The sequence below is a fragment of the Rattus norvegicus genome, chromosome 18 (assembly GCF_021556685.1).
Source record: "Rattus norvegicus strain SHRSP/BbbUtx chromosome 18, alternate assembly SHRSP_T2T, whole genome shotgun sequence".
Classification (NCBI taxonomy): Eukaryota; Metazoa; Chordata; class Mammalia; order Rodentia; family Muridae; genus Rattus; species Rattus norvegicus.
In genome coordinates this window covers 57,503,932-57,519,411 of record NC_141551.1, presented here as the reverse complement: position 1 = coordinate 57,519,411, position 15,480 = coordinate 57,503,932, and the positions used below count along the sequence as shown (strand labels likewise).

The 15,480-nt window shown below is 46.0% G+C and overlaps 1 protein-coding gene across 6 annotated transcripts in view; it reads right to left on the bottom strand.

Annotated features, from left to right (window-relative positions):
- Sh3tc2 (SH3 domain and tetratricopeptide repeats 2) overlaps positions 1-15,480 on the bottom strand; it is a 61,104-nt gene that overhangs the window by 15,233 nt on the left and 30,391 nt on the right. For 4 of the 6 annotated variants that reach the window (XM_087592796.1, XM_087592793.1, XM_087592794.1 and 1 more), the window contains 4 exon segments: positions 13,288-13,421; positions 12,182-12,223; positions 10,361-12,058; positions 10,088-10,268 (listed from right to left, as the gene is read on the bottom strand). In XM_087592796.1, coding sequence (XP_087448922.1) covers positions 10,088-10,268; positions 10,361-12,058; positions 12,182-12,223; positions 13,288-13,421 — 2,055 coding nt within the window. 6 annotated transcript variants of the gene reach the window in all.

Genomic DNA, 15,480 nt, shown 5'->3' with positions numbered 1-15,480 from the left:
CCCTAGCGGTTATGGGGTATGGCTGGTATACCTGCCTTCTACCCTGAACTCTCCAGCCCTTCTCCCAGAGGCTCTTGCCTATATAATCCAGACATTTTGGTTACCTACCCCTTTTGTACCTTTGGCCTCCTGGCTGCTGAACTTGGTCCTCCCCACCTCTCTCTCTTCCCCTCCCTCTCTCCCCACGTGGCTCAGGGTCATATCCACTCTGGACTTTCCCAGACGTGTCTGCCTCTGGCCATGTGCCGCATATCCACAGTAAACATTTTTCTCCACCACACCAAGAAGCAGTCATGGCCTTTCCTTTTTAGTCCTTTTTTCATTCAGAAACCAGGGGTCTGTGATATTAAGAGCTACCTCCTGGGTACCAATGCCAGGAGGAAATTTTCTCCAACAGATGCATGTGTTTATGCTCTTTTATCATGACAGTCAGAACTTCATAAGACTCTTTGACTTTCACTTAAGCTACCAGGAAGCATCAGGAGGAATAAAAGTGACCACACCCAGCGGGGTGTGGCGACACCTGTTCATCTTTGTTCTCTGTCCTTTTCTTTTTAATTTTAAAAGCTCTCCTCTCTATAGGATTGCTGATCTATAAATGCTAAACAAGTATGGCATTCCTGCACGTTCTCCAACGAAATAGCTACTTCACAAAAGAACAATAACCTTTCCGTCTGCAAGAGCTTCCTGTGACACCGGAAGTACTTCTGAATCCTGGGGAAGTCAATGTTGATGGCTGGCGAATGTTTCTTCCAAAGAATTTAAATGAAGATCTTGAAAACTGGGACTACTGTATACTAAAATCAAAAGCCTCAAGGATTGGAGAGATGGCTCAGTGGCTAAGAGCATCAGCTGCTCTTCCAGAGAACCAGAGTTCAGTTCCCAGCACCCACATGGAGGCTTACAACCATCTGTAACTGCAGTTCCAGAAAATCCAAGGCCCACTTCTGGCCTCCACAAGCACCGGGCACATAAATAGTGCACAGACACACATGCAGGAAAAATACCCATACACATAAAATAAAAACAAATACAACTTTTAAAAAATTAAAGAACCTGGTTCTGCTTCTAGCGCAATGGAGCAGAGATCTCAGAAAGTCCAGGTCTGGAGGAAACCAACGGAAACATAAGCAGTGAATTTTCACAATAAGCCTTTCCCCAGAAAGTCTGTGCGAATCTCACCTTATGGACACCTGATGCTTCCTCGCCTAGCCTTCATCCTTCCTGCTCACCCCAGACCTGTGGCAACCATCAAACAAAACCTCGAAGTCTGTTTCTGGGGAACCCTGCTACAGGGCTCAGGATGAGTTTGGATTCCCCAAAGCTCAATTAATTAATGGAATTTTAAAACACCCTCTTTTCTATGCAGTTTTCAAAAAAAAAAATCAGAAAGATAAGTGAACATTGCCACAGTCTGACATAAAGAATGTTAAGGCTTTGGCTTTTACTGTCTATTGTAATGCAAAGTGCAGGCCCCTAAGACCTGGAGTCTACAGTCACCCCTGTGACCCTGCCCCCAAGTTAATTCTGATTGGTGAATTAAAAATGCTGACAGCCAATAGCTGGGCAGAAGAAACATGAGTGGCGTTTAGGTTTCAAGGGCCTATGAAAGAGGAGCATGAAGGAGAAGAAGGAACAGGAGAGGAGGAAGGAGAAGCCACCATGGGTTAAGGCTCAAGAGAGTGTGGCCCTGAGGGCTGCCCAATGGGAGTTGGAATCAGGCAAGATGGAACATAGTAAATAGTAATCAATAACTCTGGGCTATCGATTGGAAAATAGATTCTAACAGCATGGAGGGTAGGCAGTCGCCCAGTTATTGTGCTGCTTAAGGCTTATTGTAAAGGATGTGTGTGCGTTTTTTATCCGGGAACTCAATATCCAAAGGTGGGGAAGAAACCCCAAGCCAGGATTTAAAATTTTTCTACAAGAAAGAAAATATTTGGGACAAATAGGAATCTAGGGTTAAGAATGTAGCTCAGTGGTAGAGCATTTGCTTGGCATTTGTGAAGCCCTGGGTTCAATCCTCAGCATCATTAAAAGGAACTACACACGAGGAACAGGCAAAAGCACATAAAGGCAAAAGTGGAGGATACCACGTCCACACGAGCCAGCCTCTCTAGGAATGAAGGCCATGTGCATGTGTGGAGCTCTGTGCGCTCACTCAGAAAGTCCTGCAAGTGATACAGGTGAATCTGGTACTCTCGATCCTTAGAAACCCGCTAAGAAAATTATTGTAATGAAGGAAATAATACAGTGCTCCATTAAATATCTATTTAACATGAGAGAAAGCAGAGGTAGCAGAATTGAAAGTCGAAAAGGATGTGAGACAACAGAAAACAAGCAGAAAAATGATAAAAGGGCACATAAGCCTCCCTGTAGGTGCACAAAGGAGGGTGCTTACTCAACCAGGAATGGGTTAAACACTTCAGTCAAAAGTGTGTGCGTGTGTGTGTGTGTGTGTGTGTGTGTGTGTGTGTGTGTGTGTGTTTGACAGAGCCCAAATGATGTGTAGACCAGCCTAACAGAACCGAAGAGGAACTAGACAATTCAGCAAGACAACTGGATATATTACCAACCCTTGTTCAATGACACAGAGGACAGTTAGACTTGGAGCAAGAAGGAAACCAGGGACTATGGATATAGTTCTGTGGGTCAACACATATTCAACATGCACATGGCCCCAGTGAATCCCCAGTACCAAACAATAGCAGTGGAGATAAAAATAAAGAACAGGGTGGAATTCCATTATAATGAAACAGACCAATCGGACCTAGAAGAGATGATTTACAGAGAATGTCACACCTAACAACAGCAAAAAGTGCATTCGTCTACAGTGTCTAGACCATCCTGCAAATAGACCACATGCAGTGCCATAAAACAACTCTCAAAACTTTGAGGGGAATAGACTAATACGAAATATATATTCCCACCACAGAGGGATCAAATTAGGCACCAGTTAGAGTTTCTAAAAACTGGGAAATTCACCTGAAAAAACTCCTAAATAGCCAACAGGTCAGAGAAGAAATCACAAAGATATTAGAAAATACTTTGAGATTAATAAAAAAGAAAAGCACAATATACCAGAATTTGAGGGATGATATAAAGTGTAGCGCAGGGGGAAATACCTGCTTATAAGTCAATGCCACCTGAAGACACTAGCCAAAGAGGAGTAAAACCAAAGCATGTAGAGGAAGCAGGCAAGACAGGTGAGCAGAGCCACACAGAGAATGGCATACTGTAGAAAATGGATAAGATGGAAAATCAGCTTTTTAAAGGATTTTTTAAAAATATCCGATCTCTAGTTAGTAGGACAAGAAAAAGAGAGAAAGGTGAAGAGAGACTTGGGAACTAAACAGAAAACTATCACCAACTTCCTAGCAATAAAAAGGGGTTGATTATTCTCTAGAGAACAATATTTCATTCTCCCCATACCCTTATTTCACCTGGACCTCATCCTATGGGATGCTACCCTTGGTATTTGTGGTGGGCCTTCACAGCTTAATTAAGTCTCTGTGGAACCCCCTTCCCAGGACACCCAGAAGTGTGCTTTCCTAATTGCCTTAAAGTGACATCCAAGATTGACCATCGTAAAGAGCCTAATTCATTAAACAAAGCAATCCAAAAAGCAAGACTGAGAGAAAATGTCTGCAACACACACATCCAGAGCACATGAAGTCTTGCAGTCAACAATAAAGAGGCAAAGGACTGATTTTAAATAGACGAAAGGCCAGGTGTTGGTGGCGTATGACCAGCACTTGGGAGACAGAGGCCAGAGGATCTCTGAGTTTCAGGCCAGCCTGCTCTAAAGAGGGAGTTCCAGGACAGCCAGAGCTATACATAGAAACCCCGACTCAAATAAATGATAGATAGATAGATAGATAGATAGATAGATAGATAGATAGATAGATAGATAGATAGATAGATAGGCAGACAGACAGACAGACAGACACAGTGATGGATTGGCCCAGGGAGTGGCACTATTTGGAGGTGTGTTCTTGTTGGAGTAGATGTGGCCTTGTTGAAGTAGGTGTGTCACTGTGGGTGTGGGCTTTAATACCCTAGTTCTAGCTGCCTAGAGGTCAGTATTCTACTAGCAGCCTTCAGGTGAAGATGTAGAACTCAGCTCCTCCTGCACCACGCCTGCTGGATGCTGCCATGTTCCTGCCTTGATGATAATAGACTGAACTTCTGAACCTGCAAGCCAGCCCCAATTAAGTGTTGTTCTTTTTTTATTCTTATTTATATGAGTACACTGTAGCTGTCTTCAGACACACCAGAAAAGTACATTGGCTCCCATTACAGATGGTTGTGACCCACCACCAGGTTGCTGGGAGTTGAACTCAGGAACTCAGGACCTTTGCAAAGGCAGTTAGTGCCTTCTCCAGCCCCAAATGTTCTTATAAGAGTTGCCTTGGTCATGCCTGTCCATAGCAGTAAAACCCTAATTAACATGGATGGATGGATAGATAGATAGATAGATAGATAGATAGATAGATAGATATTGAGGTAAATATTAAAAATAACCACAAACCCTCACTGGCCAGCTAGGACATATGGCATTAGCAGGGACATTCATCTCAGTGGTGGCCAGTTCTAGGGCACCATGCCATGCTACCCCCAGCTATTCTCTGTCCCTGGCAGTCTCTCCACCCCTATTGCTAGCTACGTGCTGTGGCCACCCTCTCCCAGCTGGCTCTCTGCCTCAAACTCTGCTCACATTCCCTGAAACCCAGTAAAATCAGGACTCTAGAGATCCCAGCAGCTGCTGGTCCCCCGCAGTTCCGAGACCCACTCTGATCCCAGTGGCGGCTGTCCTCTTGCAGCTCTCTGCCACTGACTCTGCCACACTCCCAGCAACTGCTCCCAAATGGTTATAGTACCAACTCCCAGCAACCCATTGAAATCAAAACTCCAGATGTTTTTAATTTAGCAATCAGATGTATATTAAATTCTCAATCCACAAAATGTCCACACTATAAACTTACAACCAATTGATAATGATAAAAAAAAACCTCCCACCTAGATAAGATAAATTGACCTATAGAATTCCATCCCTTAAGAAATATTCATGACAACCTGTGGTCATTTAAGGCCACACGGATCTGGGTCATCCTCTGCCTCCATCTTGGTTCCTCTCCTCCTCTTCTCTCTCCCCTTACCAAAACTCTGTGCCCGCCCCACTTTCTCACTGTCCAATTACAGGCCTTGCCTTAACTTGTGCCAGCCCTCACCTGCATATAGACACCAGCCTACAATAGATAAGCAGGCAGGCAGGCAGGCAGGCAGGCAGGCAGGCAAATGACTTGTATGAACATTTTTCCAAAAAGAACATATAAAGCCCATGAAACAATGTTCAATATCTTCAGTCACTAAGGAAACACAAACTAAAAGCCCCATGGAAAAATGAGATTCCATCCCATCTCACCCCACTAGGATGGCCAAAATGAAACTCATACAACAACAAATACAGTGAGGACATGGGGGCACTGGCGTCATCACACATTTCTCATAGGGATATCAAATGGTGCGACCTCTTTGGAAGACAGTCTGCATTTCCCCAAACATTTAAACAAAGTTACGAACACTTGTAATTCTGAAATCCAAAATTCAGTTCAAGAGAACTACAACCCCATCTTTACTCGTTCACAAACGCCCATTAGTTACCAAAGCGGCAAGGTAAAAACAACCCACAAGTCTGTCAACTAAGGAATGACTAAGCAAACGTGGCATAGCCACAGCGACAAAAATAATGACTAGTGGGCCAGCAAGATGGCTCCGCAGGTAAAGGCTCTTGCTGCCAAGCCTTACAATCTAAGTTCAATCCCCAGGTCCCACTTAAAGAGGGGAAGTACCTGACTGCCACACAATGTTACACAGAAAACAAACAGACAAATGGAGGGAGGGGGTAAAAATAATGGGACACTGACATCCATGGCATAAATGATCCTTGAAAACACCATAGGGAGTGAAAAAAACCAGTCCCGAAACTGACCCCACTTGTACCTAGTATCAAGGATACACAGGAGGTGTGTGGCTTCCGATGCCAGATGAGAGTGGAGGGTGGGCAGTCCTTGCTGCTGAAGAGTCCAGGGCTGAAGATGTTTGGCAGTTTGACAGCAATGAGACTTAACACAGCTACATGAGAATGCTAAAGACCAAAATGTATGTTGAGCTGCAAATTAACTTGTAAAGGCTCAGCCGTATCACATGTGGTCAAAATTCAATGACGCCGTTACGAAGAGGTGCTAAATGAGCAATATCTGCCTGAATAGAAGCCTGTACAGGTAACACGCACACTCGCACAGCGGAGGCTGCATGAGACAGTTACTCTGAGTGTTTTTGTTCCTAACGATGAGGCTCCCCAACTCTTAACCATAGACACATCAGAAAGGCTCTTATGGTGTAATAAAATGCTTTCTCAGGAACAGATCCTATCACTGCATTGTATAGAGGTTTTATCATAATTCTTCATGTAACTAAAGTATGCATATACCTACTATACCAAGAACTTAATATAGAGAGCATGATATATAATCTTTCATATACATGAGCTTTTTGTTGCTATTTTTAAATTTTTAAATAGTTACTTCTGGAGAATTTGGGGCATAGGAACTTGCAAAGAGATCCTTGTTTCCCATGCATGATCTTCAATGCTGGTTTAATTTAATTTTATTCATTTTTACTATAAGTAACTAATTTTAGGGTGGGAATCTACATTCCTTATTTGGGGACCAGTCACTTTGTCCTACTCTATATTCAATACGTGGTTTCTTATTGGTAAGTACTCCCTAAGGAGGGGGACCATGCTATTTTACACCTAATACTGCATAGGCCAGGATCAAAGAGACCATTTGGAATGGCACCTGAACTCCCACTAACCTTGTCACCAAACACTAGAAAGCCTGCCTCCAAACTCCTTTCTTTCCCTACATGAACCCTGAGCGATCCAGGCACCGTCTCCTTTTGCAACAAACACCCCTCTCTCTCTTCGGCATCAGCATGCAGGGCAGCAAACCAGTATACCCAGTAACACAGAGTAATGATCCCGTGGGCTAAAACCCCATTATCACTCAGCTGCCTGCAGGAGCCCACAGCCTAGTTCTGCACTTGATACAACATCTGCCTACAAGAACTCCGACCATTCTTTGGAGTTTTCTAGGCTCCTTCTCCCCGCAAAAGCCCTTAGGTCCCTGTCTCCATGGCCCTATCTAAAAGGTTGGTAGCTTTAAGGATCTGCCTCAGCGAATGAAGCCTCTTTGGAGGCACTAGGAGCCTGGTAGCCAGTGTCAGATTGATATAGTTAGCCAGTCTCAGAATCATCTGGAAGATTCCTGACTCTATGAACACAGCAACCAAGACAAATGGCTTGTTAAGGACATGTTATTAGGTCCCAGTAGGGCTTGGTTTCTAGACTCCTAATTCCAGCCACTTGTCCCAGTTTGTAGCTGATATCTTCTTGTGGTCCCCACTCATGTGTCTTCTGTGTCACCTGCTGATGATGCACTGTTTGTTCTTAGATGTAAGAACAGTGATTCAGGGGTTGGGGATTTAGCTCAGTGGTAGAGCGCTTGCCTAGGAAGCGCAAGGCCCTGGGTTTGGTCCCCAGCTCCGGAAAAAAAAAAAAAAAAAAAGAACAGTGATTCATACTCTCTCCTTCTGCCTGCCCACTCTCTTCTCTGTCTCTCTCTGTCTCTCCCTCAACCCCTGTTGCCAAAAATCTCATTAATTTTGACAACTAAACCAGAGCTGAGAGCAGAGGATGTCAGGTAGAAGGTGGACACACAGGAATAATCTAAAACTGAAAATACACCAGAAACACAGTTGGAAGAGGCAACGATGAGTCAGAAGTAAACTCGGCATCCTTGTTCCAGCCTCCTGAATCTGGCTTTCTAAAGCCCAGTTCCAGATGCATGTGACTATTCTAGTCCATCTCAAAATGTCACCGAAACCCATCTCTTAGCTCTGTCCAGAGGCATCCAGACTCCTAGAGTTTGTAGGAATGGAGGCAGGACAGGCTGGGCAGGCATTCCTTTGCCTCCCACGGCTGTGTGTGTCAAAATTCTCTCGCTGGCACCAAAGGCAAAGGGAGTGGGAAGCTCAGAAGATGTTTTTGTATGAGAACAGGAACAGGAAGAAATACAGTGAGTGGGGAGAAATACATAGCGAACGAGAAGGTCACCATTCGATTAACTGTTGTCTGATGCCTACATGCCCACGGTTACCATGGTACCAGTGCTCACTACTTTTGTGTCAACTTGACACAGCTAGAGCCATCTGAGAGGAAGGTGTCTCACTTAAGAAAATGCCTCTATAAAAATTGGGCTGTAGGCAACCCTGTAGGGAGTTGTCTGAATTCGTGATTAATGGAGGTAGGGCTCAGCCTATTGTGGTAGTGCCATCCCCTGGGCTGCTGGTCCTGGGTTGTACAAGAAAGCAGCCATGAGGAACAAGCCAGTACACGACACTCCTCCATGGCCTCTGCATCAGTTCCTGCCTCCAGGTTCCCTCTGTTTGAGTTTCTGACCTGACTTCTTCAATGACAGACTACGATGTAGAAGCCAAATAAGCCCTCTCCTCCCCACCTTGCTTTCGAGCATGATATTTCATCTCAGCAATAGAAAGTGTCTAAAAGGGAAAAATAGGGAAGTGTCTAAAAGGCAAAAGCTAGCCTTGAATTAGTGTTCCCTGCAAATGTCTCTCTGATCAACACTAGAAGAATCCCCACTCGATTTTAGTAAGAATTATGATCCTAACGTTAAGACACAAATCTGTTGCGAAGTGAAATGAGAGGTTTTTAGAGACAGAATTGCAAGCTGACCATCAGTGAAGGAGAATCTTAGGTGGCCCTAGACTGGTGTGAGCAAAGAACTCCAGCAGGAGGCAAGGTGAGGTGGGTGAGGAGACTTTGCGTATCAATAGCCTAAGAGATACTTGGATATACTGGGGATATACTTTTACAAAACTGAAGGTTTTTCGGAGAGCACTGTGGTGGCTTGAATGAAAATAGCCCCATAGGCTCATAGGGACTGGCACTATTGGGAGGTGTGGCCTTGTTGAAGTGGGTGTGGCCTTGTTGGAGTAGGTGTGGCCTTGTTGGAGTGGGTGTGGCCTCACTGGAGTAGGTATGATGTTAGCGGATAAAGTGTGTCTCACTGGAGGTAGACCTTGAGATCTCAGAAAGCCAAGGCAGGCTGAGTGTGTCTCATTCCCTCCTGCTGCCAGCAGATCCGGATGTAGAACTCTCAGCCGCTTCTCCAGCATCCTGTCTCCCTACATGGCGACATGCTTCCCTCCATGATGACAAGGGACTAAATCTCTCAACTGTAAGCCAGCCCCAATTACGTTTTTCTTTATAAGAGTTGCCATGGTCATGGTACCCACAAGCAATAAAACCCTGACTAAGACAACCACCAAAAAATAAATAAATAAATAAATAAATAAATCCCGAAAGAAAGTACTAGTATACAGTTTCCTCACATAACCAAGTGCTAAGTCCACCCTTCACCCCCGTGTATTTTTTTTTTTTTTTGAACACAGGTGATAGCAGACTTGACTTCCCTAGTCCCAGTTCCACTTTAAAGACGAGGTTCCAATCAAGTGGGTTTTTTTTTTAACCAAAAAGAAAAGCATCCCTGTTTCATTTCATGGCATTTATAAATACTCTGTGTCCTTTCTCAAATCCTAATTGTCTTTAAGTAATGAAGACCTCCTGAAGGGACCCTTCACAGTATAACTGGCCCCCAAGTATAACTGGCCCCTTTGAATTATGTCCTCTCAGCCAATCAGGATAGACTAGAGACACAAGAGAAAGTAGTAACCTTTACAGAGACTGTCTGAATTTCAGGCACTTTAACTCATTCACCTCTGACACTAGTACTGTATGATAAACACCATTATCATCCTCCTCTGACTGACGAGGAGACCAAGGTATAACTCGCTCAAGGCCATAGAGCTCCCAACCGACCGGTAGTGCTGCTGACAGCTGCAGGACCTGTGGTTTCCCAACATGTTATCCACATACCGTGTGCATCTGGACACGCGATTCTTGAGAGAAAGAATACCATTCCTCCCTCAAGCAGGGACTCACCTGGATGTATTTAGGTTCCTATAAAGCTGCCCAAGGGACTCCAGTAACCGCCCCTCCATCTCCCGGTCCCTGAGTTGTTGAGCCAAGGCCAGCCAGTGTTCATGATAGGTAATGCACGCGTCAGGGTTTGGGGACACGGAGCTGTAGAAATGGCAGAGGGATTTGGTGACCTGAAGTTGACCTGAACATAAAGCAGGGACATGAATGAGATACTGGCATGGCGTGCACCAACGTGTCATTTTCCAGTGCTCCCAGCAGTGTGGACATACTCACTGTTTAGGTGTCGGTGCCTTAAGCCAAATAGCAGTGCCATTTCATAACAAAGGCGGCTGTGGACCAGCTGGTGTCCAGACACCAGAGCTTGGCCCAACCAGAGTAACACTTGTACCAATTCCATATCTGTCTCCTTGCTGGCTTGGATTTCAGAATACAGTCGGACAGCCTGCAGGAGATAACCCCTGGCTGACTGCTGCATACAGGACTTGAGGGTCAAGTGACCAAGATTGGCCATAGACACAGCCTGGTTACGTATATTCCCCATCTCCCGAGCTCTGATCAAAGCTCGGAGATAGCTCTTGGCTGCCCTGCTTGTCCGACCTTCATCTTGAAAGGCCAGTCCCAGGAGGTTATGGACCACTCCCCTCTGGGTCACACACTCTGTCTCCCTCAAGGAACACAGTAGCGGTTCGAGGATCTCCAAAGCCTTCTTCGTCTGCCTGGCTAAGAGATAAGCCCATGCCAGACAGAGAGAAGATTCAAAGGCTTCCTCTTCACCCAGGAGTTTCCCTAACACATGTGCTTGACTCAGGTATTGGACAGAACCATCAGGAGACCTGTGCTGGAGGTACATTTTGGACAGGAGGAGACACAAGGTCCTCTGGATGTTCAGGTCAGTCTGTTCCTCACAGGCAGCCAGGGCCTGCCTGAGGGTTGGGCAGGCCAGTGCAGAAACTTCACACCAGCTTGAAAAAGGAACACCCAGGATCTTTGTGGCATTCTGGAGAACCAAATAAGCCTGCCAAATGGCAACAGACATCCCCCGGGCACTCTGGGGACCACGTTTCTGAACGGAGGCCACTGCAAGATGTGGAAGATATTTCTTGTCATACAGAGAACTCAACATGGTGGCTGTAACCTCCGAAGCAGGAGAGTGTCCAGAAAGGAGCTGCAGACGCTCTGCAAATGGCAGAACTTCCTCATGCCGGCCAAGATTCAGGAGCAACCGGATGGCCAGGAAGCAGGACCTAGCCTCCAGAGGGCCACTCCCCGCCACGATCCCTTGGCGAAGCACATAAGTCACCACGTCAAGCTCATTCTTGGCACTGAACTCACGGTCTGGCAGGCAGGCCAGCAGAGCACCTGCCTTTTCCAGCAGGATTGGCCCTTTATGTCTTAGCCTCTGCCTCAGGTAGATGGCTGCCAAGTTGATGTACAGAGCAGCCACCAGGGAGAGGTCCTCGAACGCCCCGTCAAGGACTCGAATGGCCTCCTCAAAGTATACCCTGGCCTGGGAAAGTTTGGTCTTCCTGATGCTTAGTCTGCCCAGGAGGAAGCAGAGCCGGGCATGGGCCCACGTCCTGTGGGTCATCTTGGCCCACTTCCTTGAAGTCTCTAGGTAGGCCACTAGCTCATCCTCCTCAGAGAAGCTGTAAAAGGACGAAGTAAGAAAAGAGAAGGAGAAATCATAGAGGCTCTTGAAGTGGTCAGTGTAGCCTTCATGATCTAGAAAAGCCAAGATGGGGGCAAAGTGCTCCATCTCATCCTCTTCCAGGCTAGTGCTTAGGTCCATGAACAGTTCCGGGTCATCGAGGTCATCAGGCTCTGGAAGGTGATAGCTGTCTGAGGAGGCTGAGATGAGCTCATCCTCAAGGCTGGAGTCTAGAGAACTGCTGGAACGTCTGGAGCCCATGGTCTTCCGCTCCATCCAGGTCCCACCAGACCTGGCCTCCCTGAAGCCCTCGGGCTGAGATGCTGTAAGGACAGGCAGAGTTGAGCACCCCTGAGGGCCTGCAACTGGGGCAGTCAGCTCCTGGCAAAAGAATAGAGAAGCTGACCCAAGGACAGGAGGTCGGGCTTGACATGATCTCTACTCACCGCTCAAGTCATTCTGAAGATTCTGGATGGATTCAAACTCACCTAGGTAGAGACGAAGGACAGACCATGTCACCATGCTGCTGGCCCCTTTGATGCAAGTCTATCACCAACCATTGCTCCCTTCCCGCTCCCAGAACAAGTACTCCTTGGTGTTCAGAGCTCTGCTCCCCTTATCAGGAGAGCCTCGCAGCTCTAGCTTCCTGCCTGAGTTTGGCAGATCTGCTACAGCAAGGAAGTTTTCTAGGACTTTACGGCTCCTATCTGGGGTTTGTACTTCTCACAAAGGCTCCCTATACATGAAGAAAGTCTCCAACTCCCTCTCTTCCAAGGAACTGGTCTGAGAGTCCCTTGTGGAGAGTCTCTGGCTACCCCTATGAGATGGCAACCATCTAATTCAGCCTCACAGAAGCAGACATACAGTCCCCGAAGAGGTAAGAGAAAAAAAAACCCTTCATCAGCAACATTTGTGAGGATAACTGTATTTTCTCCACAAAGCAGTGGGCCTTTCCCATCATGAGGAAATTATTATCATTCATTCATGCATTCATTCATTCACTCAACATTGCCAATAATTGCACTAAGCAAGGTAGATCCACTCCTGAGACAGATACATCCAGGGTCATCCTGTATCTGGGGTAGCATGATAAAATGGACTGTCTTGGCTGGTAGGCATGCTGGTTCTAACATTCTTGGGTCTCCATTTCCTAGTCTGTACAATAAGGGAGAAATTATCTCTGAGGTCTCTTTCCAATTATCAACAGGATATGTGATTTGGTACCTAGTCAGCAATGTGACCTTTAGCCATGACTCAGACAGCTTTTGCTTTCCTTGGGATGAAAGGCCAATCCAGCTGACCACCCATGGTAAAGGCAAGGTGGTTTTATCATGTGTCATAGTTGCCAGGTAACACTATATATGCAATCCAGAAAGATCTAAAATGTACAGGGAAGTTGCTAACCCAGTATGAACCAGGCCATCAAGTGGATACGGACTGCAGCCCCAAATCCCTACATGGGAATAGAATGAAGAGAAGTCTATTCCTGGCTCTGGGTTCCTTTCTGGTCTTTAGGAACCTGGGCTTTCTCTGGGATCTACGGAACACTCACTCAGCCGGTAGACAGAGGTGATGTCAGTATGAGCGAGTGCGCTTAGGAAGCCAGAGCACTCAGCCTTCCTGTCACCTCCTGGGGACCAGAGAGAACACCTTTCCTCATCACTGAAAAAGACAGAGTTCTTGCTCCTGCATGGGGTAGAAAAACAGACAAGGTCAGTGCTGGGCTTCCACTCCCCATCTTCCTCTCTCCACACAAGGATGTAGTAAAGCTTAGAAAAACAGGCTAGGGAGTGGGTGGAGAAATGGCTCAGTGGTTAAGAGCACACTGACTGCTCTTCCAAAGGTCTTGAGTTCAATTCCCAGCAAACACATGGTAGCTCTCAACCATCTGTAAATAGGATCCAATGCCCTCTTCTTGTGTGTCTGAAGACACTGATAGTGTACTCAAATAAAATAGCTAAATCAATCTTAAAAAAAAAAAAACAGGTTTGTCCATGGTTGACATCAGCTCCTCAATGTTGCAGTTTGAGCTTTCCTACTGGAGAAGAAAGGGACATTTTATGGTGGTAAGTAGGTCAAGGGGGAGGTAGAAATGTCCTTCTATTAAAATTCCATACCTCGACGCCCAGTGCATCTGTTTGTAATGGCAGAGCCAGTATGGTAAGGATATAAAGAAAATATAAGAAGTTCCTTTCTCCTTAGTCTATTTCCAGAAGTCAGGGACAAATGGTACCTGTCTAGAGGAACAGCAAAGAAAGCTTCCCTGCGCTCTGAAGGAGTCTTTACAGAGTTGCTACGGTCTGATTCCAGGACACAGAACAATATTGTGTGACACCAAGAAAGGAAAGAAATTGCTAAGGGACAGAACATGAGTAGAGGCAGGGTCAGGGGGCTGGAGAAACAAACATCAACAAAAGAACTTTTTGAGTGCAGCCTATCTGCAATCTACCTGTAAGGTCTAATTTGCTCACCAGAGGTTATTTTGAAAACTACAAATGGCTGACAAAACATTCTGTGCAGGCCTTAGCTGACCATGTTGTAAGGTCATTCTGTGTAGCCCTTAGCTGACTGTGTTGTAAGGTCACTCTGTGCAGCCCTTAGCTGACCAGGCTGTAAGGTCACTCTGTGCAGCCCTTAGTTGAATGTGCTATAAGGTCACTTTCCAGCCTGTGTGGGAGCTTCCCCTCCAATCTTAGTACTCCTTGGGAGGCTGAGTCCAGAACATTGCCTTGAACTCAAGGTAAGTCTGAATAGTGAAGTCTAGGCCAGCCAGCCTGAGCTACAGAGTGTAACTGACTCAGGGAAGTAGGGCAGAGAGCAAGGTCAGGAAAGCCTTTGGCAAAGGCAGGAGAATTAACACAAGAGAAAAAACTGACAATGACTAAGGTCAGACAACCCTCGCCCACATACCACACAGCCCACAGCCAAGGCCAGCTAGAACTGACTAGAGCTACTGTTGCTGGTGCAGAGCCACTCCAGAGTATCTGAAGGTGACCAACTTGTGGTTCATTATAAACTTGGAAATCCCAGCAGGTGCCTGCTGAACCGCAAAATCCACAGAGATCTTTCCTCCCAAACAAAACAAAGCACAGTCTTCGTTCAGTACCAAGCAACTTAAAACGAAATTCTTCCAAACCCCAAACTTCAAAGGAGCTAACATGTTTGAAAGATGTTGCAATACTAAACTTAATTAATACTTAATACTTAATAGATTAATACTTAATCTGCATAGCTGCTCTTTAGGACAGGCTCTTCTTATCCCTCTTACAGATAAAAACCTTACAGGCTAATAAAAAGTCAGAGTCCGTGAGGGGGAAGTAAGAGAGCCTGTCTAGACAGGGCAGGAATCTAGAATGGCTATGAAGGGTTGCTCTGATCAGTCCCGTGTTGTCTGTCCCCAGAGCCCGGGCAAGAGCAGTTGGAAGGGAGACAAAAGGCCAGCCAGCTGTGGGAACTTCTCAAGGACACTCCGCTCCTCACTCATAACTAGAGTTATGTGTTGACACCTGGCCTGGAGTTTTCCCCCTACATGTGAGATGCCTATCTTTAGCCTGGTCTCCAGATTGTTCCTAGTACCCTCAGTTTTTAGCCTCAAAAGAGCATACAACCTTGGGTTGCAATAGGAATGTATAAAGGGATCTATCTAGAGGGATGGCTCAGTGGGGAAGAGTGCATATTGCTCTTACATAGGTTCTGAGTTCAGTTCCCAGCACCCACCTCAGGTGGCTCACGACCAGCTGTAATT